Raw genomic sequence first — 24,994 nt, forward strand, 5'->3', positions numbered from 1 at the left:
AGTCAATATGTATAGAGTGGTTTTGATATTTATGTTATGTATATTTTTATATAAAAATCCTTTTTTACATAAAAGTTTTAGATATCTATTCCAAAAGCTATCAAAGGTAAATCTAAAAGGCAAATGACAAACTGAGAAGAAACGCTGGCAAAAAATAAGAAAAATAAAAGCATTAATATTCTTTTTTTTTTTTTTTTTTTTTTTTTTTTTTTTTTGCGGTACGCGGGCCTCTCACTGTTGCGGCCTCTCCCGTTGCGGAGCACAGGCTCCGGACGCGCAGGCCCAGCGGCCATGGCTCACGGGCCCAGCCGCTCCGCGGCATATGGGATCCTCCCGGACCGGGGCACGAACCCGCATCCCCCGCATCGGCAGGCGGACTCTCAACCACTGCGCCACCAGGGAGGCCCAGCATTAATATTCTTAATAGAAAATGTTCTTATGAGTCAGTAGTGATAAGTACTCACTCAAGCAGAAAGTAAGTGAAGCACATTAACATTTAATAAACAAAATATGGATAGTTACATGAAAAGATCATATTCAGCCTTATTAGTGTATCAAGGAAATATTAAATAAAATATTTAAATGATAACATTTTTCCCCCTCAAATTGGTGTTGATGGAGGGTTGTAAATCAATATAACTTTTTAAAAAAGCTTTTGGCCCTGTTATCAAGCTTTTAAAAGTATTCATATACTTAGACCAAGGTTTTCTGTGGTAAAAATTTATTCTAAAAATTAATCAGAGATATGGTATTTATTTTAGGTACAGAGATAGTCATCAAGTCATCTAATTAAATTTAGGATGAATATAAAATGACATGGGGAAATGTTCATGATGTAATTAGAAAAAAGATGCAAAACCATATATATAATAGAATGACCCCATTATTATATAGGCATAAGGCAGTATCTCTTAAAATTCTCTACCAAAGGACATATGTTACTAGAGTGGCCAGAGCTACTACAGTGAAGCACATGTGTGTTCTCAGATTTAAAAAAAATTAGTAACAGACAGTGAAATCATAACACTCTTAGGTAAAAACGTTACCCTCTATTTAATATCTAGCAGGTTGTGGCTTCTTAATAACTTGGGAGAGTTTCCATATCTAATGTATTACTTGCTCTTTTAGAGGGTTGGCCTATTTGTTCTACATGAGGCAGGGTTAGTCCATATGGCGACTCTTCCGTGTGACTGAGCTCCGGCTCCCAGATTCCCTCAGACTAATTTCAAGATGTACGAGAGTCAACATCCAGGTCACTTCAGACGGCTGCTCAGTCACAGTGTGTTCAGCGTGGCGGAAATGAGAGATTGCTGCTTCACTAGAAAGGATTATGGGGGAGTTTAAGGATTACTTTTTTCTTTAATAATCAGGCTAGGAGGACTTCCCCGGTGGCGCAGTGGTTGAGAGTCCGCCTGCCGATGCAGGGGACACGGGTTCGTGCCCCGGTCCAGGAAGATCCCACATGCCGCGGAGCGGCTGGGCCCGTGAGCCATGGCCACTGAGCCTGCGCGTCCGGAGCCTGTGCTCCGCAACAGGAGAGGCCACAACAGTGAGAGGCCCGCATACCGCAAAAAAAAAAAAAAAAAAATCAGGCTAGGAAATGGAATTATTTCTTTGAAGGCTCCCTGTTCTGTAAAAAGTGTAAATGTCTTTAGAAAGGAGTCTTCCGTTTTTCTCCAGAACTCAGAAAGGTAGGAAAAATGTAGGGAGAACCTTAAGGTATGCCTTAAGAAACCCATTGCATTGCTTACCATTGTACGTGGATAAAATTTGGTACCAGGTCATAAGGAAAGCAAACAACAGCAGACTATCTTTTTAAATACACCTTTTATTGATGAGTTTGAAAGGAGGATATATCTGTAAAATGAGGTATTTGATTTTGAGATTTTCTGTTGACACTACCTATGATTTTTATGTTTTTCAGCTTTTTTAGGATAAAGGAAAAGGTGAATGTTTTCTGGTAATTAAGAGTAGAAACTTTTCTTTAATGAAATATTTTTAAATTTCAAAGAAATTGCCACCAAATATTTCTAGAATCAAAGTGAATATTATTAGACATTGATTTACTCCTGAGTTGAATGGTTCTTAGGAAAGGTATTCAGTATTTATTATATTTTGGAGTTAATGAATGCCAACAGATAATTTAAATTCTTGGGCTCAGGACAAAATTGTTTAGGTGTTAAGAGATTATACATAATTCTGTTTCTCTTTTTAAGTAACGGGGAAAAAACTAGTGGCAATTTACAAATAGGGATTTATCTCACCATGTGGTAGGCCGCCTTTTAAAAACCTGCTTCACATCTGTATGACTTCCTGTTTGTGAGCACTGAACGCTTTCTAGTAGGCTGGTTTTTAATGAACTGCATTTGAAGGTTTACTCTTTTAATATTTCTGTTTTGGGTCCTTTTGGACCAGTTATAGCATATGAGAGCCGAGGTGAGATAAGAATTTGTCTCCCAGTTTATTTATATGTAGTTAATGTGTAATTTATTGAATGCCCCTCATTTACTTCATAATTTTATGATATTGGTCTCAGCATGGTTGTGCAGGTGAGGAAAGAATTGGAAGCTTCAGGGGATAGCCAGTCCCCAGTAATATTTGTGAAATATTTGAAGGGGTGATGTGGGCAGATACTGGATTTGAGGATGAGTGTTGCAGAATTCTCTCACGTGATCCAAACACAGTACAGCCGTGGCTCGGGTTTCATTCTTTTCAAATCTGGGCTTCATGTTGTGAGAATACACCCAACTTAATAGTTAAAGTTTCTTTTCTCATACCAAGGTTGAGAGCTGTCCCTTTCATCCCCAGGAGAGAGTAGCCATCTAGGGGCGGTGTGTGTGTGTGTGTGTGTGTGTGTGTGTGTGTGTGTGTGTGTGTGTGTGTGTGTGTGTGTGTGTGTGAAAGTGCCTAATAACTGACATTTGATGCTGATAAAACTAATTTTCATGCCCTGTATATATGCCCCTTTGTTTTCATTATGATGAGTAGCTAGTTCTTGTTACTGATAAATATTTCAGACACATTAAACACAAATGGTAAGTACAGAGTGCTTAGGTGTTTTTCATTTCTCAGGTAAAAGTAGCAATTTGCACATGTTCTGTTTTAATGATTCCTGGCCCCTCTGTTTCTCTGTTCAGTAATATCCGCTGTTTCAAGATTGATCAGCCTTCCGGAGGCGATGCATCTGGAGCCCCAGCTGTATGGAGCCATGGCTACACCGAAGCTTCAGGGGTGAAAAACAAGTAAGTGGGGTGAAACTTTGGAGTGAGAACCGCCACCTGCCCGCCCGCCCGCCTCCCTGCTTTAGTGGGGTGGAAGCCCAGTGCTAGCACACACTTTCCCCGTGTCACATTTATTTCAGTATGTTTCCCCAGAGTGAGGCCACCTCATGACTTAGGCTGGAACATTAGGCTAAGCCCTGCTTGGCATCACATACTCTCTCTTTGTGAGGATGTTGCTAGGATACGGTGTAACTGACACATTATATCTATGTGAGACTCCAGTGTTTGGAGAAGGCATAAGTATTGAAATGCATCCCTGCTCTTTTGAAAAGCCCCTTTATCTTTGAAGCCTGTTTACCAAGCAAAACAGGGATAGTATTAAAGGAGTAGAAGTAGCCTTGATTGTCCATATTCGAGATCCCTTATGTTACTGACAGTCGCTGTTGCTGTGGAGCTGTTTTTTACAGTCTAAATTAGCTTGTCAGGAATTTGATGTCCATTCCCTGTAATGTCAGCTGCTTGTCTTGCCATCAGGTCTTGTCCATCTTAATTTCTTTTTCTTCCCTATTTTCACCAACCTTCCCTGTCTCATATGCAGATGTTGATTTCTTGAGAATTGTAATCCAGCTCTTCAGGCTTGCTTGCTTTTTATGAAGGGGTGCTGATAATCAGTACTAGAAAAGCAAAGGATCCTATAAATTAGAATGGTCATAATTTAATTAGCTACGGTATAAGAACACAAAATATTGAGAGCGGGGGAAGAACAGGAAGTGGAGGATGATCCCATAATAGCTAACAGCATTCAACCCTGGGTGCACATTAGAATCAGTCAGGTGAGGAACTTTAAAGAACATTTTCCAGCCGAGGCCCGTGAAATCAGAATGCTTTAAAATCTCCCCCAGGTGATTCTAATGTGCATCCAGGCTTGAGAACCACTGACTAGCTTGAATACCCTTCGTGGAAAATAAAAGGTGGAATTGTGGTTGCCATGCTGACTGCTTTTCCTTGGGTCAGAAAACAGAATGAACTCGCATTGTGCGTCTGACGCATTGATCCTGTCCTCTTTCCCTGAGAGTGTGCTTCGGCATATTAGAGAAGATGTAGCCCCCATTTCAACATCTCTGTTCCATTTGCCCCCCCCAAAAAAGGCAGAAAAACCAGTTGTGTCTGGGCTCTGACTGCTTATTTCTATGTACTTTGCACTGTATATCATTATATTTTGGGGAGAGAGGAAGAAACTATATATTCTTTGGAGCAGTCAAAGTTCCTTCCTAGAGATCTTTCTTTTTTTAGATTAAAAGACCTTCTGTCTTACTTATAAACCCCAGTATGTGAAAGTGCCCTCTAATTCCAGAACACTGATGTGAAATCCAAGATTGGTTTTTAAACTTCTCTGGATATTAAAATGTATTATCTACTCATATATATTAGTGAAGCAGTGACCAGTTAGGTATTTTTTCCTACATAATTCCCCCTTCCACAATTCCTTTTTAAAAAATTTTTTGCTATATTGAAGTGTAAGATAAACGGTAAGCATACAACTCTATGGATTGTCCTTAAGTGAACCAGCACCTAGATCGAAAAATAGAACATTACCAGCACCTCAGAAGTCCCATGCCATCCCTGGCCCTCACTTTATTTTCCCTTGCTTTTTTACCCTTTGGTTTTGCCAGCAGAAGTTTCTCAAGAGTTTTCTTTTTGAATTGTAGATAAAGTAGATATATAAGCAAGGAGCTTGCTGCTTTGAAGGAAGGAGAGAACTGCAGTTGTCCCTGCCCCCAAATCTCAATAGACATCTATTCTCTTCTCTCCCTCCCACTTTCCCCTATGGGTACTGGTGCTGTGTTGCCTCCCTATCAGGTCATTTCAGATCCTCTGGGAAAATCCAAGCAGGGAGCTGCAATCCTATAATTTAGGTTCTTCCTCAGACTAAAAAACAAACAGGAAGCTTCAGCAGAAAAGAAAAGTCACTACTGTACTTTTAAAACACGTTATTTTTTTCATACCTCCTGCCCCATTCTTTCTAGCAAGGGGAGCTTACAGAGGAAGACAGAATTATAAGATGATTTAATATTATATAATTAAATTTTACTTTGCCACTAATTGTCATATAACTAGGGATGACTTTTTTTTTCTTTAATAAATGGAGGCAAGAATTTCACAGTACTGAGGTAAGAGCCAGATTTCCTAGCTTTGAATCTGGGCTCTATACTTTTTTGCTATGTGACCTTGAGCAGTTACTCAATCTCTCTTTAGCTTACTTTCCTCATCAAAAATACTACTTGTCCTTATAGGGTTATTGTAAGGATCCACTGATTACATACGTGAAGAACTTAGAATAACATGTGCCATATAGTAAACTCTATTTAAATGTTAGTTATTATTATCATTAATGATAATGAGTATTACTATTGTTATTTATCCCCAAACTCCTTAAGATCAGGAATTATATTTTCAGGTTCATACCGCTGTTACCTAGCCATGATACATATTAGGTGCTTAATAACTTTTTTCTTTTCATTAATTTATATACAGTAATAAGGTATAATTTATATTCAACAAAATTCACCCTGTTTAGTGTACAGCTCTGCAAGTTTTTTTTTTTTTTTCGGTACGCAGGCCTCTCACTGTTGTGGCCTCTCCCGTTGCGGAGCACAGGCTCCGGACGCGCAGGCCCAGCGGCCATGGCTCAAGGGCCCAGCCGCTCCGCGGCATGTGGGATCTTCCCGGACCAGGGCACGAACCCGTGTCCCCTGCATCGGCAGGCAGACTCTCAACCACTGCACCACCAGGGAAGCCCCAGCTCTGCAAGTTTTGATGAAAGAGCCCGAGCTCTGCTCGGTGATGGTGATTGTGTAATCACCTCTATATAAAATTATAGAACAGTTCCTCAAAATTCCTCCATGCCCCTCTGTTGCAATTTCTTCTCCCCGCTCCCACCCCCTGGCAACTCCTGATCTGTTTTTTGTTCCATTAGTTTTGCCTTTTCTAGAATGTCATATAAATGGAATTATACAGTATATAGCCTTCTCAATCTAGCTTCTTTCACTTAGCATCATGCATTGTAGATTCATTTGTGATGTTGCATGTGTTAGCAATTTGTTCCTTGTTACTGCAGAGTATTATTCCATTGCATGAATATGTTACGGTTTGTTTATCCATACACAACTTGAAGGATAAATTATTTAGATTGTTTCTATTTTTTAGCAAATACAAATAAAAATCCCATAAACATATAAACCTGCATACAGGTTTTTGGGTGAACAAATGTTGTCATTTCTCTTGGGTGAATACCTATGAGAAGAATTGCTGAGTCGTTATGATAAGTATATATTTAATTTTATAAGAAACTGCCAAACTGTTTCCCAAAGGCTGTACCATTTTGCATTCCCAGCAGCAATGAATGAGACTTCTCGTTGCTCCACATTCTCACCAGTACCTGTAAGATCAGGTAGTGGCAGTGGTGGTAGTGGTTTGGGTCATTCTAATAGTGATATTTCATTGTGGTTTTAATGTTTATTTCCCTAGTGACTAATGATTGTTGATCATCTTTTCACATGCTTATCATCCGTACCTATATCTTCTTTGGTGAGAATGTAATCTTTCACAATTAAATATGATGTTAAAGGTGTTTTTGTGGACTTCCTTTATCAAGTTAGAAAATTCCCTTCTATTCCTAGTTTGCTAAGAGTTTTTATAATGTGTATCAGATTTTGTCATAGGCTTTTTCTGCATCAATTGAGATGATCATATTTTTTCTTTCTTAGTCTGTTGATGTAGTGAATTACATTGATTTTAAAACGTCGAATCAGCCTTGCATTTTCAGGAAAAATTCCCCATGGTCATGATGTATTACCCTTTTTTATATGCTGCCGGATTCAGTTTTTTGGTATTTGTTGAGCATGTCTGTATTCACAGATTAGCCTGTAGTTTTCTTTTCTTGTGGTGTCTATGTCTGGTTTTGGTATCAGGGTGATGCTGGCCTCATAGAATGAGTTGAGGAGTATTTCCTCTCTTCAGTTTTCTGGAAGAGTTTGGAATTTATATTATTTCTTCCTTAAATGTTTGGTAGCATTTACTAATAAATCCCATCTGGGCCTGGAATTTTCTTTGGTTTATAACTAGACATACAATTTCTTTAATAATAGGATTATCTCTTCTTGAATGAACTTTGGTAATTTATGTCTTTCAGAGAATTTATGCATTTTCATCTAGTTTTCAAATTTATTGGCATAAACTTGATCATAATATTCCATTATTCTCCTTTTAATGTCTACAGGATCTGTAATGATGATGTCTCTCCCCTCTCTCATTCCTGATATATTTGTCATTTGTCTGTTTATCCTGATCAAATTGGTTTGAGGTTTATCAGTTTTATTAATATTCTCAAAGAACCAGCTTTTGGTTTCATTGATTTTTCTGTTGTTTTTCTGTTTTCTATTTCATTGACTTCTGCTTTTATTTTTATTATTTCCTTTCTGCTCGCTTTGGGTTTGTTTTGCTCTTAATTTTCTAGCTTCTTAAGGTAGAAGTTTAGGTCATTGATTTGGGCTTAAGGTATTAATATTCTATGCATTTAGAGCTATAAATTTCCTTCTAAGCAATTATTCCAATATGGTTAGAGGACATACTCTGAATCAGTTGAATCCTTTAAACTTACTGAGACATTTTCTGGACGAGAATATGGTTTATCTTGGTAAATACTCTGTGTGCATTTGGAAAAAAATCTTGGGTAGGGTATCATTTAGATCAAGTTGGTTGATAATGTTGTTCAAGTCTTAAATATCCTTGCTGATTTTCTGTCTACTTTTCCATCAGTGACTGAGAGACTATAACTCTAGTTTTATCTGTTTCTCCTTGTAGTTCTCTCAGTTTTTGCTTCATGTATTTCCAAGCTCTTTTATTAGGTGCATAAACATTCAGAATGTTATAGCATTGTGACGAACTGACCCCTTTAACATTATGAAATGACTCTTTGTTTCTGTAATATTCTTTGTGCTGAAATATATTTTGTCTGATATTAATGTAGCTATTCCAGCTTTCTTTTGATTAGTGTTTACTATAGTATAGTTGACCCTTGAACAACACGGGGGTCAAAAAACACAGTCAAAAATCCACGCGTAACTTTACATCAGCCCTTTGTATCCGAGGTTCCACATCTGCAGATTTAACCAACCACAGATTGTGTAGTACTGTAGTAGTATTTAGAGGAAAAAAATCAGCATATAAGTGGACCTGCACAGCTTAAACCCATATTGTTCAAGGGTCCACTGTATATCATTTTTTATCCTTTTGCTTTTAAGCTATTTGTCTCTTTATTTATTTTTTCAATAAATCTAGATTCTTTTTTAGTAAGTGTATTTCATTTATTTATTTGTTTGTTTATTTATTTAGGCTTTGTCTTGTGTTCTGTTTGTGTTCTCTTTGTGTTCTGTTGTGTCTTCGTTGCTGCATGGGCTTTCTCTAGTTGCAGCGAGCGGGGGCTACTCTTTGTTGCGGTGCATGGGTTTCTCATTGCAGTGGCTTCTCTTGTTGCAGAGCTCGGGCTCTAGAGCGCAGGCTCAGTAGTTGTGGTGCACGGGCTTAGTTGCCCCACGGCGTGTGGGATCTTCCCAGACCAGGGATCGAACCCGTGTCCCCTGCGTTGGCAGGCAGATTCTTAACCACTGTGCCACCAGGGAAGCCCGTGTCTCTTTAAATTTAAAGTGTATTTCTTACAGGCAGTATTTAGTTAAATCTTGCTTTTTTATATAATCTGACTTTCTGTCTTTTTGGGTGGTGTTTAGACCATTTTTATATTTAATGGAATTATTGATATGGTTAGGTTTAAATCTGCTAATTTACTAGTATTTGTTTTCTGCTTGTCTCATCTGTTCTTGATTCTTTCTCTTTTTCTTCATTCTTTTGGATTGAATATTTCTTATTCCATTTTATCTCCTTTATTCTTATTAGTTCTACTTGTGTGTGTGTGGTTTGTTTAGGGTTTATAGCATAACCTTTACCTTATTAATTACAGTTTACCTTCAAGTAATATATCAATTCACATATATTATAAGAACCTTACATCGTGTACTTCCATTTCCCCTCTCCTAGTCTTTGTGCCCTTGTTGTCATATGTTTTACTTCTACTTTTGTTATAAACCCCAGAATACATTGTTATAATTTTTATTTTAAACAGTTATTCTAAAGTAGTGTTTCTCCACTTCAGTATTATTGACATTTTGAGCCAGATAATTGTTCGTTGTTGTGGGGCAGGGGAAGGAGGGGGGTGTCCTGTGCATTGTAGGATATTTAGCAGCACCCCTGGCCTCTACCCAATAAATGTCAATATCACCACCACTCCCAATCGTTACAAGCCAAAATGTCTCCTGGGGGCAAAATTTCCCCCATTGAGAACCACTGTTCTAAAGTGATTTTTAAAATAAGAAAAAGAAAATGTTTAGATTTACTCACCTATTTGTCATTTCCAATACACCTCATTCTTTTATCCAGATTTCCATCTGGTAGTATCATTTTCTTCTGTTTCATGTAGTTCCTTTTACATTTCTTGTAGTGGTTGTCTTTTATTTGTGCGTCTGAAAATGTCTTTTTTTGCACCTTTACTTTTGAAAGCTAGTCTCACTGGTTTAGAAATCCAGGTTGACAGTTTCTTCCTATGAGTACTTTAAAGACGTTGCCCCGCTGTCTTCTGCATTGTTGCTGATGAGAACTCTGCTGTCGTTCGTCCTTTGTTCCCCTGTAGGATATGTTGTTCTCTACTCCCCAAACCCCACCTTTATCCCTGGTTTTCAGCAATTTGATTTTGATGTGCCTCAGTTACGTTTTTTTTTACTTGCTTTTACTTACTGTTTGTTGAGCTTCTTGTATCTGTAGGTTATAGTTTTCATCAGATTTGAAATATTTCCATCCATTGATTCTTCAAAACTTTTTTCTGTCTGTCTCTCTTCTCTTTTGAAGACTCCAATCCCCTGTGTGATGGGCTGCTTAAAGTCATCTCACCACTTACTGATGCCCTGGCTTTTAATTTTTCCCCTAGTCTTTTATTCATTTTGGACAATTTATGGGACACCGTTACATTACTTGGAAACAGTCTGATTAAGTGGAGAGACTCTGCAGGCCTCTAGAGCGCCCTGTGCACCTCTCCTCCCATCAGTATATACTTTTCCTGTACTTTTCCTAGTGTTTTAGTTGTTACTCCATTTTTGCTCCATGTGGAAGTTCTCCTTGATAAATGTTTTGTGAATGAATGTGAACATATGCATTCATAATCTGGTGTTATTTCCCATGCCTCCTACTGTCTTTCTTTCACTACCATTTAAAAATAAAATCATCAGAAGAGAAGAGTGGGGGAAAGCCATGAAGCATAAATATGTGCTTATCATTTTTCTTCACTCACAGAAATTAGTTGATATAAATTAGCTGGGGTTAGTTTACCTATTCTTAATCTATGTGGAGTCATGAAGAAAGAGAGAAGACTGGATTAAGCAAACCTGAAAAAAACACAGCTGGGTTGGGCATGGAGAAGGAAAGATGAGTCAACTTAGCACAAAAGCATTCTTGCTTTGCAGGTTGTGTGTTGCAGCCCTGTCGGTGAATAACTTCCGTGACAACCGGGAGGCCCTGTATGGTGTATTTGATGGAGACCGGAACGTGGAGGTGCCCTACCTTCTCCAGTGTACCATGAGTGACATTTTGGCAGAAGAGCTGCAGAAAACAAAAAACGAAGAAGAATACATGGTCAATACGTTCATTGTTATGCAAAGGTAAAACTTAGAGCACCTGTCCTGTGTTTTCTTGCTCTTCTTTGAGTGTTTGCCATCTGGTTAGAAAAACAGGTGTCCAGTAATCTCAAAGCCTATTGTTGAATATGTGTTATTCAAGATGCATTCGGGCGATTTGGTTTTGCCCACATATCAGGGCTGGACTGTGTTCCGTTTGAGACACACTGATGTTCAGACAACTTGGTTGGAGGCCGAGTCAGTGACAGGAATTCAGTTTATCCTGGAACTGGTCTCATAGGCCTGTCGTGATTCCAGATTTTCACCAGATTGTTTACGACACACTCCCCTCACCCCAAGTCATGCGAGCGCCAGACGCTCTTTAGACCTTCTGGCGTGTGGATTGCTCTTTGCAATGGACTATTTCCATCTCGGTTTGTTCCCCCTTATGAAACACTGTCACTGATCCAAGAAGTGCCAACCTTTGAGAACTTGAGATGGTCAAATTTTAGGCCAGGCGTTACATCACTGTTCATATATTGTTTTTCCCCCTTTATTAAATGTTCAGACAGTGTTACTAGTAGAATCCTAGGCCATTCCCTAGAGCTTTTGGTCACCGTGGAAGTTGTGGAATGTTGTTTCTGACTCTGAGGGCTGCATGTTAGGAGCATTCCCACATTCGAAGATTTGCTCGCTCTTTTGTCACTTTAAAGGCTCTGTAGGTTGTAAAGGAACTGCCTGTTAATATTGTATTGCAAGCCCTTGCTCTTGTGGGACCAGGAAGTGGAGAGTGCTCCGAAGGTCATGGGAACAATGACGCTTTTTTCTCTTTCTCTCCCTTTTCCCTGCCTTGAGAATCTGCCAGAGGAAGTATCTTTGCAACAGGAGTAGAAAAAGTGTCTGCTAAGGAATGCTGGTCCAGAGAAGCCTTGAAAGTTCCCCTAAGTCATGAATACTCTTGAAGAGCTCAGTAGAGGCAAGCCCGGTGGGGTTCTTTGCTGCTCGACTCACCTGTCTTTCAGATTCTCAGTGGGCATGTGCAGTTAATAATTGATGCTGGGGCTTCCCTGGTGGCGCGGTGGTTGAGAGTCCGCCTGCCGATGCAGGGGACACAGGTTCGTGCCCCGGTCCGGGAAGATCCCACATGCCACAGAGCAGCTGGGCCCGCCCGTGAGCCATGGCCACTGAGCCTGCGCGTCCGGAGCCTGTGCTCCGCAACGGGAGAGGCCACAACAGTGAGAGGCCCGCGTACCGCAAAAAAAAAGAAAAACACATTGATGCTGGTAACAGCTAGTATTTAGTGAGCCCTTAATATATCCCAGTCATCGTTCTAAATACCTTAATGCCATAAGGTATAAGACAGGGACATCTATCTACTTTTCTGTTTTGACCACCATCTTGCTTTAGGAAAAAAGCAAACACATTTCATACATACAGACACACATAACACACACACACACCCTTCACACACTCCTGAGCGGTCTACTTTTTATAGACCCTCAAACACTGGATAAGAATTAAGAACTTAAGAACCTCAAACTCTGATTACTAGCTGCACTTCTCACAAATACCATCCTAATTCTGGCTTTGCTGGGAGGAATCATTGTGCCTTTGACAGGAGGAAAGCAGTGCTGACTTGGCAGGGCCTAAAGTCCAGTCTGGTCATAGATGTGCAGAAGTTGGAGTTTAGAGACCCAGATGGTCAGCCCATCTCTAGGTCACTTGCTTGCCTCTTATTTTCCCTGTTGGTTAACAGGATACGGGGTGTGTGGTGATCTTTTCAGTCCTCAGGAGAACTGTATGTTCTCGGTGCCTGACATTCTAATTTATATGAACAGGCAGCCCTGGTTTCCATCGCTAGTGGTGCCCCTTGCCTAACCTAGACAGGGTCTGCCCTTGTAAACAGGGGAGTCTGTCCATCTTAACCTTCTGTACCACTCAGGATCTGTCTGGGAGGCACTGCCATCTGTGGGGCTTCTGATAAGAGTTCTTACCTCCTTTTAATTGTTAGAACTTGCAGGTGTCTTGTGTATTCAATACAAGTATGGACCGATGGTGAATAAAAGCACTTTGGAGCTTCATTACTAGAATGTCCTTTCTGTGAATATTCTAGAATAGACATCACTCATCTAGAAAGTCTGCACTGTATAGGACAAGAACATGAATGGTCCGGTACTTGAAAGCATGTCCCCCAAACATCCTAATAAAGAGAGAGGGTGGTCAGGTAATTCTGAAGTGTCAGTGGGTGTAGTGTGTTTACACTTGCTCCTGTTCAGTGGTCACTCCGGCTGTCCTCTCTCGGGAGCAGAGGGGATTTAGAGACGGGGATGAAGAAAGCAGTGGTCACTGCCGCTGTCTTGGGGGCACGCCGATACGGGAGAGGCAGGCTGGATGCAGCAGGAGAAGGGCTCCTTGATTCCACAGCAGCTCCTTGGGTCTTTCGTGGTGAAGTGACACCTGCCCCAGTTGTGAGCAGACACCTCTCCGTGTGTGTGTGTGTGTGTGTGTATGTGTGTCAGATTTCACAGGCTCTTTTCCTGAGTTGAGCAGTGCCTGCTTTGGTGAAAGAGGCCTGGTGGAGCCCCAAGTTCTGTTTTTCCTCCTAACCCCGTCCAGTGGTACAGTCTGGCAAAACTACATGGGACAGGTGTGTGTGGGTTTTTACCCCGTCTCTTCATTTTCCAGGAAGCTTGGAACTGCTGGGCAGAAACTTGGAGGTGCTGCTGTCCTTTGTCATATCAAGCATGACCCTGTGGACCCAGGAGGACCCTTCACCTTGACCTCTGCTAATGTGGGCAAGTGCCAAACGGTTCTCTGTCGGAATGGGAAGCCGCTGCCTCTGTCCAGATCATACGTTATGAGCTGTGAGGAAGAACTGAAGAGAATCAAACGGCACAAGGCCATTATCACGGAGGTGAGGAAGAGGGATTTTCCTCAGGATGGGGGAGGACAGGGCCGGGGTCGTGGCAGAATCAGCCAGGCAGCATTTCCCGCCAAAGCACATTCTTTAAACATTGAAGTTGGTTTAAAATTAAAATTCCAAATCCGGAGTATCACAGAGCAAACTCTGTGTGTGATGTGTCTGGAGACATTATAATATACAGAGTAATATAATAGTTATCAACGGCCTCTCCGCATTGAGGGCTGTGCCACGGTACCGTCTCATCCTCACAGCCGCTCTTGGGAGGCACTTTGGCGGGGGCTGAAGCCTCCAGCCGTGAAGTCACGCCGCTGGTCCTCCTGTCGTAGATCTGCAGCTTGCGGGCTACGACCTTGAAACCTCGAAGCCTCAGGCTCCTCCTCCGTAAAGTGGGCATAGCCGTGTGTCTGTCCTGTCTTACGAGGCGAGCGTGCGCATCGGTGTACCTGTAACGAGGAGTTACTTTGGTTCATGCCTCCTGCTCCACTTGAGTTAAGGCAGTGAGCGGTTCTCAGCTAGGGGCATCTCCCCCCGACAGGACACTTGCTAACGTCCGAGGACATTGTTGTCACAACAGAAATGCTCGGGGCATGTAGCAGGTAGAAGCTAGGGATGCTGCTAAGCATCCTACAGTGCGCAGGACAGCCCCACAGCAAAGAATGATTTGGCCCAAAATGTCAAGAGTGCCGCTCTTGAGAAACACTGGTGTCGGTCTTCGCTATAGAAGATTCCATGTAGCGCAGCTTCCAAAGTGGGCTGGTGGAATTGTGCTCCACTCGCTAGCTCATCCTACAGTGTGGCTCACCTGCTGTGCACCTGAAACGTGATGTGGGCTACAGACGTGATCCCCAGAGACACACGTCTGCCCCCAGGAGGTGTCCAGTCTTGTGGATAAAACCCCTGGAAGCATGTGTAGCTCGGGTAGACAGTGGTGAACGTTTGCGGCTCGGTAGAGAAGGACTGTGACTCCCCGTAGGCTTTGACAAGGGCCGTGAGAAAGATAAAGACTCGGGATCCACCACGAGGGTCTGGCCAAGGAGGCCGCGTGTAGATTTTAGTTCCCTGCTTGTTCTAAGAGCAGAGAGGATTAAAATGGACGCTAGACAGTCTCAGATGGGATTGAATGAAATGATTAAACGTATTGAATTAAATGTTCAGCATTACACGATGCCAAGATTAACCATTTCTGCTACATAAATGCGTCACCGTTGGTGCTTCAGAGGTTTCTCCTGCTTTCTCTGCCTCCCTCTTCCTTGCTTTGTCGGTATCGCTGCGTTGGTTTAATTTAATTTCCCTGCCTTGAGGTGTGCCCCCCCAAACACACACACACACACACAAAATCATTGATTCTGATGTGGTGAGATCTTAAAGCGCTGGGCAGAACAGCGAGGGTAATTTTTGCCAAAGTTCCACGTTTGGGGGAAGAACAAATACATGAGCAGAATTAAGAGAGTTGAAAATTGTGCCTGAAGCCCCGCTTCAGTAACTTTACTTCGAATTGTGCTGCCTGCTTGTATGCGTGGCGGGATTGTCTGTGCAGCTGGGGGACGAACTCCCAGATGAAGGAACGTGGTAGGGTTGGGAAGGGAATGGGTATCCTCCGGAAGAAACACTTGCTTCGAGGGAGATGGTTAGACCATCACTATTCCCTCATCCCAGACACACATACAAGTTGTCCGAATGGAGCCTCCTCTGGAAAAGGTGTTAAAAATAGGGGCATGTAGAGGCACGTCCTAGACCCGAGAACCTCAGACTTGAAGAATAAAGAACCGAGCGGGTACACCCAGGGGTTATCTCCCCTCCTCTCCTCCAGCTTCACAGAAAGGCTTTTTATTGGCAAGTGGTCTGAACCTTTGGTTCGTGGTTTAAGTGGCGTGAACTCGGCTGGACTGAAGCAGGAGACTTTGCCGTCTCCATTTGCTGCCAGGAAAGTGAGTTCAGGGAAGCGGTAGGAGCTGGCACTTCTCCTTAAGCATCTACCTCTCCAAACGCGATCAGTCGTACCCAGCTAGTCACCCCAAGATTTCCCCACCAATTGTTTTTAACCTTCTTACGTTTAAAACAGTGCCTCTCCCCTCACTTCTGGACCTTCAGACATTCCCGCCCCTGACGGTTGATGTGCTTTGGGGAGTGACCTAAGATTCCGGGCGTTATCTGGAACGCACCTGCCTCGGGGGCTGCTCGGCACTGGCGCATTCAGCAAGGCTCTTCCTCTCGGGACCCCCGTGGGTTCCAGGAGGCACTAATCGGCCATGTTGCTGTGTCAGATGATGGTCTGCTTTGGAGATAGACGGGTCCCAATAAAGGGCGTCACTGAGATACTTTCCATTTGTCCCTCCTGCTTCTTACGTGCCCCGGGCTTCTGATGACAGGTGGACATGAACCACTCACAGGAGGGTGGGCAGCCCCTCCCCCTGTGGACCGCGTGTCACGCTCCGGTGGTCCCCCAGGCAGGAGGCCCCAGGGAAGCCGCACGTCGCCCCGCGTGCTCCGTGGTAACGTCTGTTTGGAAACCCCTCTTCTTCCAGGATGGCAAAGTGAACGGAGTGACCGAGTCCACGCGCATCCTGGGCTACACGTTCCTGCACCCCAGCGTGGTGCCCCGCCCCCACGTGCAGTCCGTGGCCCTGACCCCGCAGGACGAGTTCTTCATCCTGGGCAGCAAGGGCCTGTGGGACAGCCTGTCCGTCGAGGAGGCCGTCGGGGCCGTGCGCAACGTCCCCGACGCCCTGGCCGCCGCCAAGAAGCTGTGCACGCTGGCGCAGAGCTACGGCTGCCGCGACAGCGTCAGCGCCGTGGTGGTGCAGCTCAGCGTCCCCGAGGACAGCTTCTGCTGCTGCGAGCTCGGCGCCGGCGGGCCTGTGCCGCCGCCCAGCCCCGGCACCTTCGCGCCCTCCGTCAGCATGGTCATCAAGGAGCGGCCCGCCGACGGGCTGGGCGTGCCGTCGTCCAGCAGCGGCCTGGCCTCAGAGATGAGCAGCGAGCTCTCCACGTCCGAGATGAGCAGCGAGGTGGGGTCCACGGCCTCGGACGAGCCCCCGCCGGGCGCCCTGAGCGAGAGCAGCCCCGCCTGCCCCAGCGAGCCGCGCTGCTCGCTGCACCCCGCCTGCCCGTCCAGCTCCTTCCAGCGCCAGCTGTCCAGCGCCACTTTCTCCAGCGCCTTCTCCGACAACGGCCTCGACAGCGATGACGAAGAGCCCATCGAGGGCGTCTTCACCAACGGCAGCCGGGTGGAGGTGGAGGTGGACATCCACTGCGGCCGCGCCAAGGAGAAGGAGAGGCAGCGGCCCCTGCTGCAGCTGCCGGCCGAGGCCAGCGACGAGGGCATCGTCATCAGCGCCAACGAGGACGAGCCGGCCCTGCCCCGGCGGGCGGACTGTGCCGCCGTGGGGACCATGGGGCGCCGGAGGGCTAACGGCTCCGTGGCGCCCCAGGAACGGAGCCACAACGTGATAGAGGTGGCCACGGACGCGCCTCTCCGCAGGCCGGGGGGCTATTTTGCGGCCCCGGCTCAGCCGGATCCTGATGATCAGTTCATCATTCCCCCGGAGCTGGAGGAGGAGGTCAAAGAGATCATGAAACACCAGCAGCCGCCGCCGCCGCCGCCCTCACAGCTCCACGTGCAGCCGCCGCCGCAGCAGTGCCCGGGGGACCAGCTGCCGGACTGCTGTGACACACCGCTATGACCCACCCGCGCGCTGCTTAAAAATAAACTAACCAACAAAGGCTGAGTTGCCAGAGCCTCCCAGGCTCCCGTTAAACCAGGGGTTTACTCCACGCCCTTCTCCCAGACGCTTTCCCAGCCTGTCTTTGCAGCCAGTCTGTAGGTTCCCCTTCTGTTGGTCATTTTTTAAAATAATTACCACTTTTCTTCTCGTGATGCTGTACCAATATGATTTAAATTTGTTAACTTCTTCCCCTAACATATCAGATGTGTAAAGACAAAAAACAAAAGGTTTAATATATTACAGAGAAACAGTTAATGATAATGTAATACTTTTTAAAGTGGCTTTGTGATGTTTTGTTTGTCTGGAAGGCAGGGCAGGTTGCCAGTGCTAAATGATTTAATAAGATTGTAATTCTGTATTTCTTTGCGGGGGGGGTGGTGGGGGGGAAGCCTTTTTTTTTTTTTTTGTCTTGAAAATGATAGACATTTGTAGAATATGGAGACTAACTCCTAGGAGTTGCTTTACTCTGTCAGGTGACCTAAGTCACTGGATTCACTAATTTTCTCTGAGAGAACAGTTGATTGAAAACTTTCTATTGTAAATAGCTCAGTGTTGTATAGTGATGCTTCACATGTTTTGTAGTTTTGGCATAAGGGACTAAACAACTGACTTCCCTCCCCTCCCCCTCTGACACACCTTCCTGCCCACCCCCCCTCATCCCCCCACCTTTTTAATTCATTGAATGATGAGCCTGAGCATTGCTGAGAGCATTGCTGTTCAAATAAGGTGGACCTTAGGCCACTGGAAACGAACCTGCCCCCGAGGGGCCTCGGACCCTTTTTCTTCCTCTCCTGTTCCCACCCAGCGACACTTTTTAATTGTGTTCCTTTCTGCCGCCACAATCAGCATGACTGTATAGAATTCAGTTAGATCATTGACATACCAAGAGTTAGATTAAAGCAGAATGCACAAATGAACATGTCATTTTTGTTATAATAAATATAAAATTTACAAGTATTGGACCCATCTGCTTTTGTCTCAAGAGCCAGATGTGTCTTGCAGATGATCACACCTAGCTTGGGTTTGGAATGAATGCATGTAACTTTGGGGTCATCAGATATTTCCGACTTTGATTTTTTTTTGAAGGGAAAATACCCAACAGGTTAACTTACGTTGAACGAACGTAGTGAAATCAATCCTGTGGTTAACAATACGCATAGCTGGTCTTACAGCCTTTCTATTTCTTCTTGTTGCTGTGTAGGGTAGATGGTAAAAGGGGAAGAGATGAGGTTGCATAGAGGAGATCCCTGGAAAACTCCCACAAAGCCAAGTTGGTTTCCAGGTCTCTCAAGGCCCCCTCAATCACCTGAACATGTTAATAGATCTTTTTATAAAAATTGGAGTATAGTTGATTAACAGTGTACACCGGAGCTGGCTGCCTCGCTCTCTGCCCCTAGCAGAAATAATGTCAGTGCAGTGGGGTCCACTAGGAAATCCCGTATTCCTAGCTGACTTACTGGCCCCATTTACAGACTCTAGTGCCCCACCCCTCCCTGCCGACCCTGCATCTCGTGAACCATGTTTTGGAGATGCTGTGGGTCTTCTCTCTTGTCTCATGTGGACCAGCTTCCCACGTAGAATGGTTTTCCTTCTTCATATCTGCCCTCCAGTGGTACCTGGCTGGTTCAGTGACAGGACGTGGCAACTAGTCTTTCCTGTAGACTCGGTAATGGGCTGTCCGTCCCCTCGCTGGGTGGCCAGATCAGAGGAACCCCCCTGGTCTTGGTGACGTCCGTTCTTCATTCCGTATCAGGCTACTTGTACACTGTGTACTTTGAAAACCACTAAGGCTGTGGAAGAAGACTGAGTTCCTCTCAGCCCCGTAAGGGACGCAGTGACCAAGGGACTAGACTGCCCAAGCCCGGGCAGAGCTCTCTGCTCTAGAGCCGGAGCAAAACCATCTGAGGGTCCCTGCGCCCAGCCCCGCTCAGCAGCACCTTGCCGCCCCGTCGTCCCTGCTCCAGGTGGATCGGAGCGGACTTGGAAGGCTCTGGGTTTTCACCCCCGTGCCGTAGTCACTACAGAAGATCTGGGCTGGCTCTCTGACCTCCTCGGTGCTTAAATCCCCTGTGGACGGGGCTCACCTGTTGCCTGGAGCGGGGCCTGCCCAGACGGTCAGTGCGGATCCGATTCCATGGCAGCTCCCTTCCAGAGGAGCCATCAACGCTTCCGCCCTAAGCGTGGCCAACAGAGGCGGCAATAATTTGAGGAGTCCACGATGGGTCCCACAGCAACTGCTTGTGCCAGGGGCAGCTGCTGGGACCAGCAAGTCCCAAGTGGGGGCTCACCTCACGTCCTAACGTGTGTGGCTGACTGGGAGAAGGGGCACAGGCTTGGCGCTGCTGTTTTCCTAAGGCCGCCAGTTCAGTGCTTGCTTGCTTCTCAGTTTCTTAGACCATTAAGTCACGTGGAGCGCATGCCGCATATAAGGCACTATGGAGATAAAGGACAAAACTTTGCCCTTTGGGAGCTTGGGGTAAATAGGCTTGTGGGTGAAAAGTAAGAGATGAGCACATATTAAGCGGCTAAAGACGCGGAGACCTACTGCTAGGCCTCCTTGCCCTTGCCTAGGAGCCTCCCAGTTATTGCCTGAGGAGGAGTTTCTTTTCCCTTCTGCTCAGCAAGGTAGCATCTAATAATGTATGCAGAACTGCTTATAAAACTGTGAAGTGCTTAACTGAAGATTCCTCAAAGCCACGGGATCTCCCGGGTGAGCACGACAGGGAAAGGCATCCCCCAGCCCCGCCCCACACTGTCCTTCCCGCTGGGACGGCCAGCGAATTGGGAGAGGGCTGGCTTTGGCGGGTGGGTGGGTAAGAGGCTGGAAGCTCTGACGGGGCTCGCAGCCCTGCTAATAGACTCAGAGCTCCCTACCGAGGGCCCTGGACGTTGCTTGGTGTTGGATCAGCCACAGGCTGCCACGTGTGTGCCCACGGAATAGTGGCTTTCCGGAGGGCACCAGGGCCAGGCTCAGGAGCCCCGACTCCCAATCTGACCTGGTTTCTCTAGATTGCTTTTGTCACAGCACCACCTGCTGGTGAGATTAGATTTTGGGTGGAAATGGGCATGACTCTTGGTCTTTCTCCTGCCCCTCTTCCAAAAGAAAGTTTCAGTTACTTTCATTCCTAGACACCTGACAGAAAGCAATCTCCAGCACTATTAAGTCAGAGAAATATCAGGGACACTGACGTGCAGACATATCAAGACGTGTAGCCGGAATCATAGCATCGACCTGGGAGAGAGGAAGTCAGTCTCCAACATCCATCTAGTTCTCCATTCCCCATAGGGAAAAATAAATAAACACCCCTAATACGCCTTGGATCTAATAGGACAACATCAGCTCATTGGTGGCACTGCCCAACGGGGAGAAAGAACAATTCCCATGCGAACACTCGTCAGAAGGCACTTTGAATTCACTCTGACACGTCAGGAGATAGAGTTTTTGTACAGTGTGGGGTTGTGGTATCTGCCCTCCCTCCTCCCAAGTGATCAAACCACGTAATCTGTAGATAGTAAAGCCTTATGTAAGTGGAAGTACTGTCATTGTTTTAAGTAAAGAACTAAGGGTGGTCACATAGAAAATAATTGGGAACACAGAAAAAATCATTTTTTAAATTAAAAGCTCCCAGAGAGGAAAAAAACCAAAAACCCCTAGGAAACATCTGTTGGAACTGTTACAGGAGGGAGGGATGATGTCATGGGAGAAAAAATAGGCTTTCCTCATCTCTTGCCATTGAATTTCATTTGCTTTCAGTTCATCCCCCCCCAAAATGCATTTTGTGCAAATGGATCTGTGCAAACTTTATTTCCCTATTGTCGTTCACCTGTTGGGAACTGATTCCTATTGCTGCGTCTTTGAAAGATGGCTCTCAAGGTTGTCCCCTCACCCCACCTTTACCAAAATCGCAACCAAGTTCAGACTTAGCTTGGCAGATCCACTGCCCTGATCAGTAACAAAGCAGGAACTACCCCTAGCAGACGAAGCTTTGGGCGAGTGTTAGGAAGCAAGCTCCACAGCCAACCTCACACCCACCCAATCCACCATGTCCATTCACGCCCCGCGTTTAGGAAGCACCAGCCAGAGCCGCCAGTGTGCTCAGCTCTGGGTCCCCTGCCCAGAACCACAAATGCAGTGGGGCTTGGGTGCCACGGTGGCTGTGCTGACCTCCTGAGGTCTTGGTCTCAGCCAGCTGAGGGCAGACTACAGGCCCTACATGTTGCCCCCTGCCTTCTAGAAGACTAAGGTTGAACCTTGACAGGAAGAAAGGGGCCAAGGGGTCCCCAAGGCCGCCTTCCACTTTTCAGACTGTGTGGTAAAGTAGAAAGCCACGCTGTCCCCTGCCCTGAATTTAAGGACCCATAAACAAGTGCTGCTTTTGTTGGGCTCCAGTTCATTAGTCCTTTCATTTTCTTCTAAATCAGAAACACAGTGTTCTATCCTGTTCAAAGGGGGAATGGCAGAACACATGGAGAACTTTCTCCCATCTGCTTAGGACTAGAACTTCTCCCATTGTCACTCCTCTCTTTTTCTAAAGCCGTGGAAGTAAAACTGGCTTCAGACTGAAATTTCAAGTACCTTCTAGTCATTACTATTTCTTAGCTCTTATTCCAATAAACTGAACTTCCCCCTAATTCCTAATCTTATCTATTGGAAGAAAGTTGAAATGGCAACTAAGATCATTTTCCCAAATGGTGCAACTCCAGCTGTTGCCTTTTCCTGAACTCATTTACAGGTCATTTGCCTTTCTGAGTCTTTAAGAAAACTGCTTTGCAGTTAACATTTGGAGGCTCTTTTTTTTTGATGTGGACCATTTTTAAAGTCTTTATTGAATTTGTTACAATATTACTTCGTTTTATGGTTTGGTTTTTTGGCCTCGAGGCATGTGGGATCTTAGCTTCCCAACCAGGGATTGAACCCGCACCCCCTGCATTGGAAGGCAAAGTCTTAACCACTGGACCGCCAGGGAAGTCCCATTTGGAGGTTCTTAAGTCAGTTTTCCACTTAACAGAAATTGCCCTGTAAGCCAGGAATAAATCATGCACGCAAAATAAAGTCTTTTGTTTGTTTGATGGTCTACAATGCATCTTAAGAACTACTCAAATACTCCTTTTCCTAGAGCGTTTCAGTAGGTTAAAGATAGTTCATTGAAATGTGGCCCACCCCTGCTTATCCTAAGCACAATCACCCACACTTTTTCCTCAGGATCTGAAACCACCATCTCTCACAGGTAAACCCACAGGACTTTTTTCCTAGAAACTTCATTGGGCATGTATTTCAATGTCTGCATATAATTTGCATATACCCTTCATGTAAACATTTTTGAGTCCTCCAGCTTTCAAATTTAAAATCTCATCATGATATTCCTTAGATTACAACGTGTTGGGTTTTGTCTTCACTCCTTTTCTGTTACCAACACATGTTCTAAGGGATGAGACGCTGAGTGTTGGGGAAAGAAAGGGCCATGGGCAGGAAAGCCCAAGCCCACCTGTGTGACCACAGTGGTGCCTCTCCTGTCCATTTCCATCCAGTGTGAGCATCGTGGGGCAGGAATGATCTCGAGAGTTCACCCAGTGCCCACTTCTAGGCAGAATCCAAACTGTTGCTCTGCTGAGTGGAATTTTGTTTTTTCCAAAGATAGAGGCTCTCTAACCTCCTTCATAAACTGTTGACCACCTACAGGCAGAAGCTGAGTCCCCACTCTGTGCAGAAGTGCCGGGGTGGGCGGAGCACAGTGAGAGGCCCACAAGGATGAAAAACAGAGCACATTTTAAAAGGTGGTGCTACTCGGCTTCCTGGTGGCACAGTGGTTAAGAATCTACCTGCCAATGCAGAGGACACGGGTTCGAGCCCTGGTCCGGGAAGATCCCACATGCCGCGGAGCAACCAAGCCCATGCGCCACAACTACTGAGCCTGCGCTCTAGAGCCCGTGAGCCACAACCACTGAGCCCGCGCGCCTAGAGCCCGTGCTCCGCAACAAGAGAAGCCACCGCAGTGAGAAGCCCGCGCACCGCAACCAAGAGTAGCCCCCGCTCGTCGCAACAAGAGAAAGCCTGTGCGCGGTAACGAAGACCCAGTGCAGCCAAAAATAAATAAATAAATGTAAAAAAAAGATGACGCTACTACTGCAGAGACCCAGATAACCAAGAATGCAGGGAGACAGGGTGGGTCTCCAGGTCTGAGGTCGCAAAGGGCCAACCCCAAGCTCGGGATTCTCTAACTCCCAGCCCCGCAGGGTGGTCACTGAGATCCAGCACTGTGAGTTCTTCCTGTCCACCAGTGGCCTTCAAACGTTTCTGTCGTGACTTCCTGAGGGACGCTACTGACTTCCCACCTCCAAGGAACAAAGAAGGGGGAAGGGCCCACCTGCCACCAGCTGCTCCTCATTAACGCCCAGCTCGGATTCCTTCCTGCAAGTAGCCAGTAATAACCTCGACCGCTTCTACCCTGAGAGCCTGGCCACAAACAGAGCCTCTTCCACGTGTGCTGAGTGCAGGGGGTGCACGGACAGAGCCGACGGACCCTGGGCCTGCTGTTACAGAGCTCTGAAGACCCAAACTCTTGGGAAAAGAACAGAAAGACCAATGCGCCTTTGCTCTGCCCATCAAACACCACCAAAACCATTTCCTAGCTGTTTTTCTCCAATAGGCAGGGTTTTATTCTGAGCAACTTTGAATTCTACACACCTGTGGAAGATGGACACAGCAGTTGTCTCTGGCACGCTGACCTCAGAGCTCCCTCTGCTTCACGTTTAATTCCTTTTCTGCAACCCATCCCCTGGTACCATACCTGAGATACACACGCCCATTTGTTTAAAAAAAAAAAAAACAGTTTGCAGCCTTTTCCCCTCCACTCCAGCACACTGAGGATGGGCCTCACTCACTTGTGGAGGCACAAGGCTCTCCACATCCAGGGTTGAAGATGGGTCCCTTGGCCTCCACTGGAAATCGCTGACTTGTTACTTTAGCGGGGCTTCTGCTAGAAGTAGCCTCAAGATGTCCAAGCGCCTGTCCTTGAGATGAGTCCAGCCCTCCCCCTTTTCGCTTCCAGCTGGGCCAGAAATAAAACCACTGGTTCATGCAGATGGGCGCCCTGCCTACTGTTTGCAACTTCCAGCCGCCTCCATCCCTCCGGTCCTGGCCTCTGCCCCTCGCCCCTCCTCCCCATTCACGCCCTCCCTCCCGGCCATTCAGCTGCCCTGGTCTGGGTGCTGCTCACCACGGTCACCGTGGCGGGAGGGAGGATGGGGCTGGACGTTGCAGCAGCTGCCACAGCCGATCACTGCCTTGTGCAACCTCTCCGCTTTGGCCCCCAGCCCTCTTGCTTGGCCTTTGAGCCGGCTATAACTGCTGCTTCTCCGCCACATTTTGCAGGCTCTTCTGCCAGATCCTAAGAGTTGGATTCCGCG

The 24,994-nt window shown here is 45.7% G+C and overlaps 1 protein-coding gene across 1 annotated transcript in view; it reads left to right on the forward strand.

The window, feature by feature from the left end:
- Positions 1–18,504, forward strand: part of PHLPP1 (PH domain and leucine rich repeat protein phosphatase 1) — a 213,340-nt gene extending 194,836 nt beyond the window's left edge. Inside the window, exons 14-17 of the mRNA XM_082640989.1 lie at positions 3,138–3,242; positions 10,790–10,984; positions 13,625–13,853; positions 16,388–18,504. Of these exons, the coding sequence (XP_082497115.1) occupies positions 3,138–3,242; positions 10,790–10,984; positions 13,625–13,853; positions 16,388–17,545 (1,687 nt within the window). The 3' untranslated portion in view covers positions 17,546–18,504. The remainder of the gene's footprint in view (positions 1–3,137; positions 3,243–10,789; positions 10,985–13,624; positions 13,854–16,387) is intronic.
- Positions 18,505–24,994: the final 6,490 nt, after the last annotated feature.

The sequence above is a fragment of the Mesoplodon mirus genome (genome assembly GCF_964341445.2).
Source record: "Mesoplodon mirus genome assembly, chromosome: 13".
NCBI classification, from domain to species: domain Eukaryota; kingdom Metazoa; phylum Chordata; class Mammalia; order Artiodactyla; family Ziphiidae; genus Mesoplodon; species Mesoplodon mirus.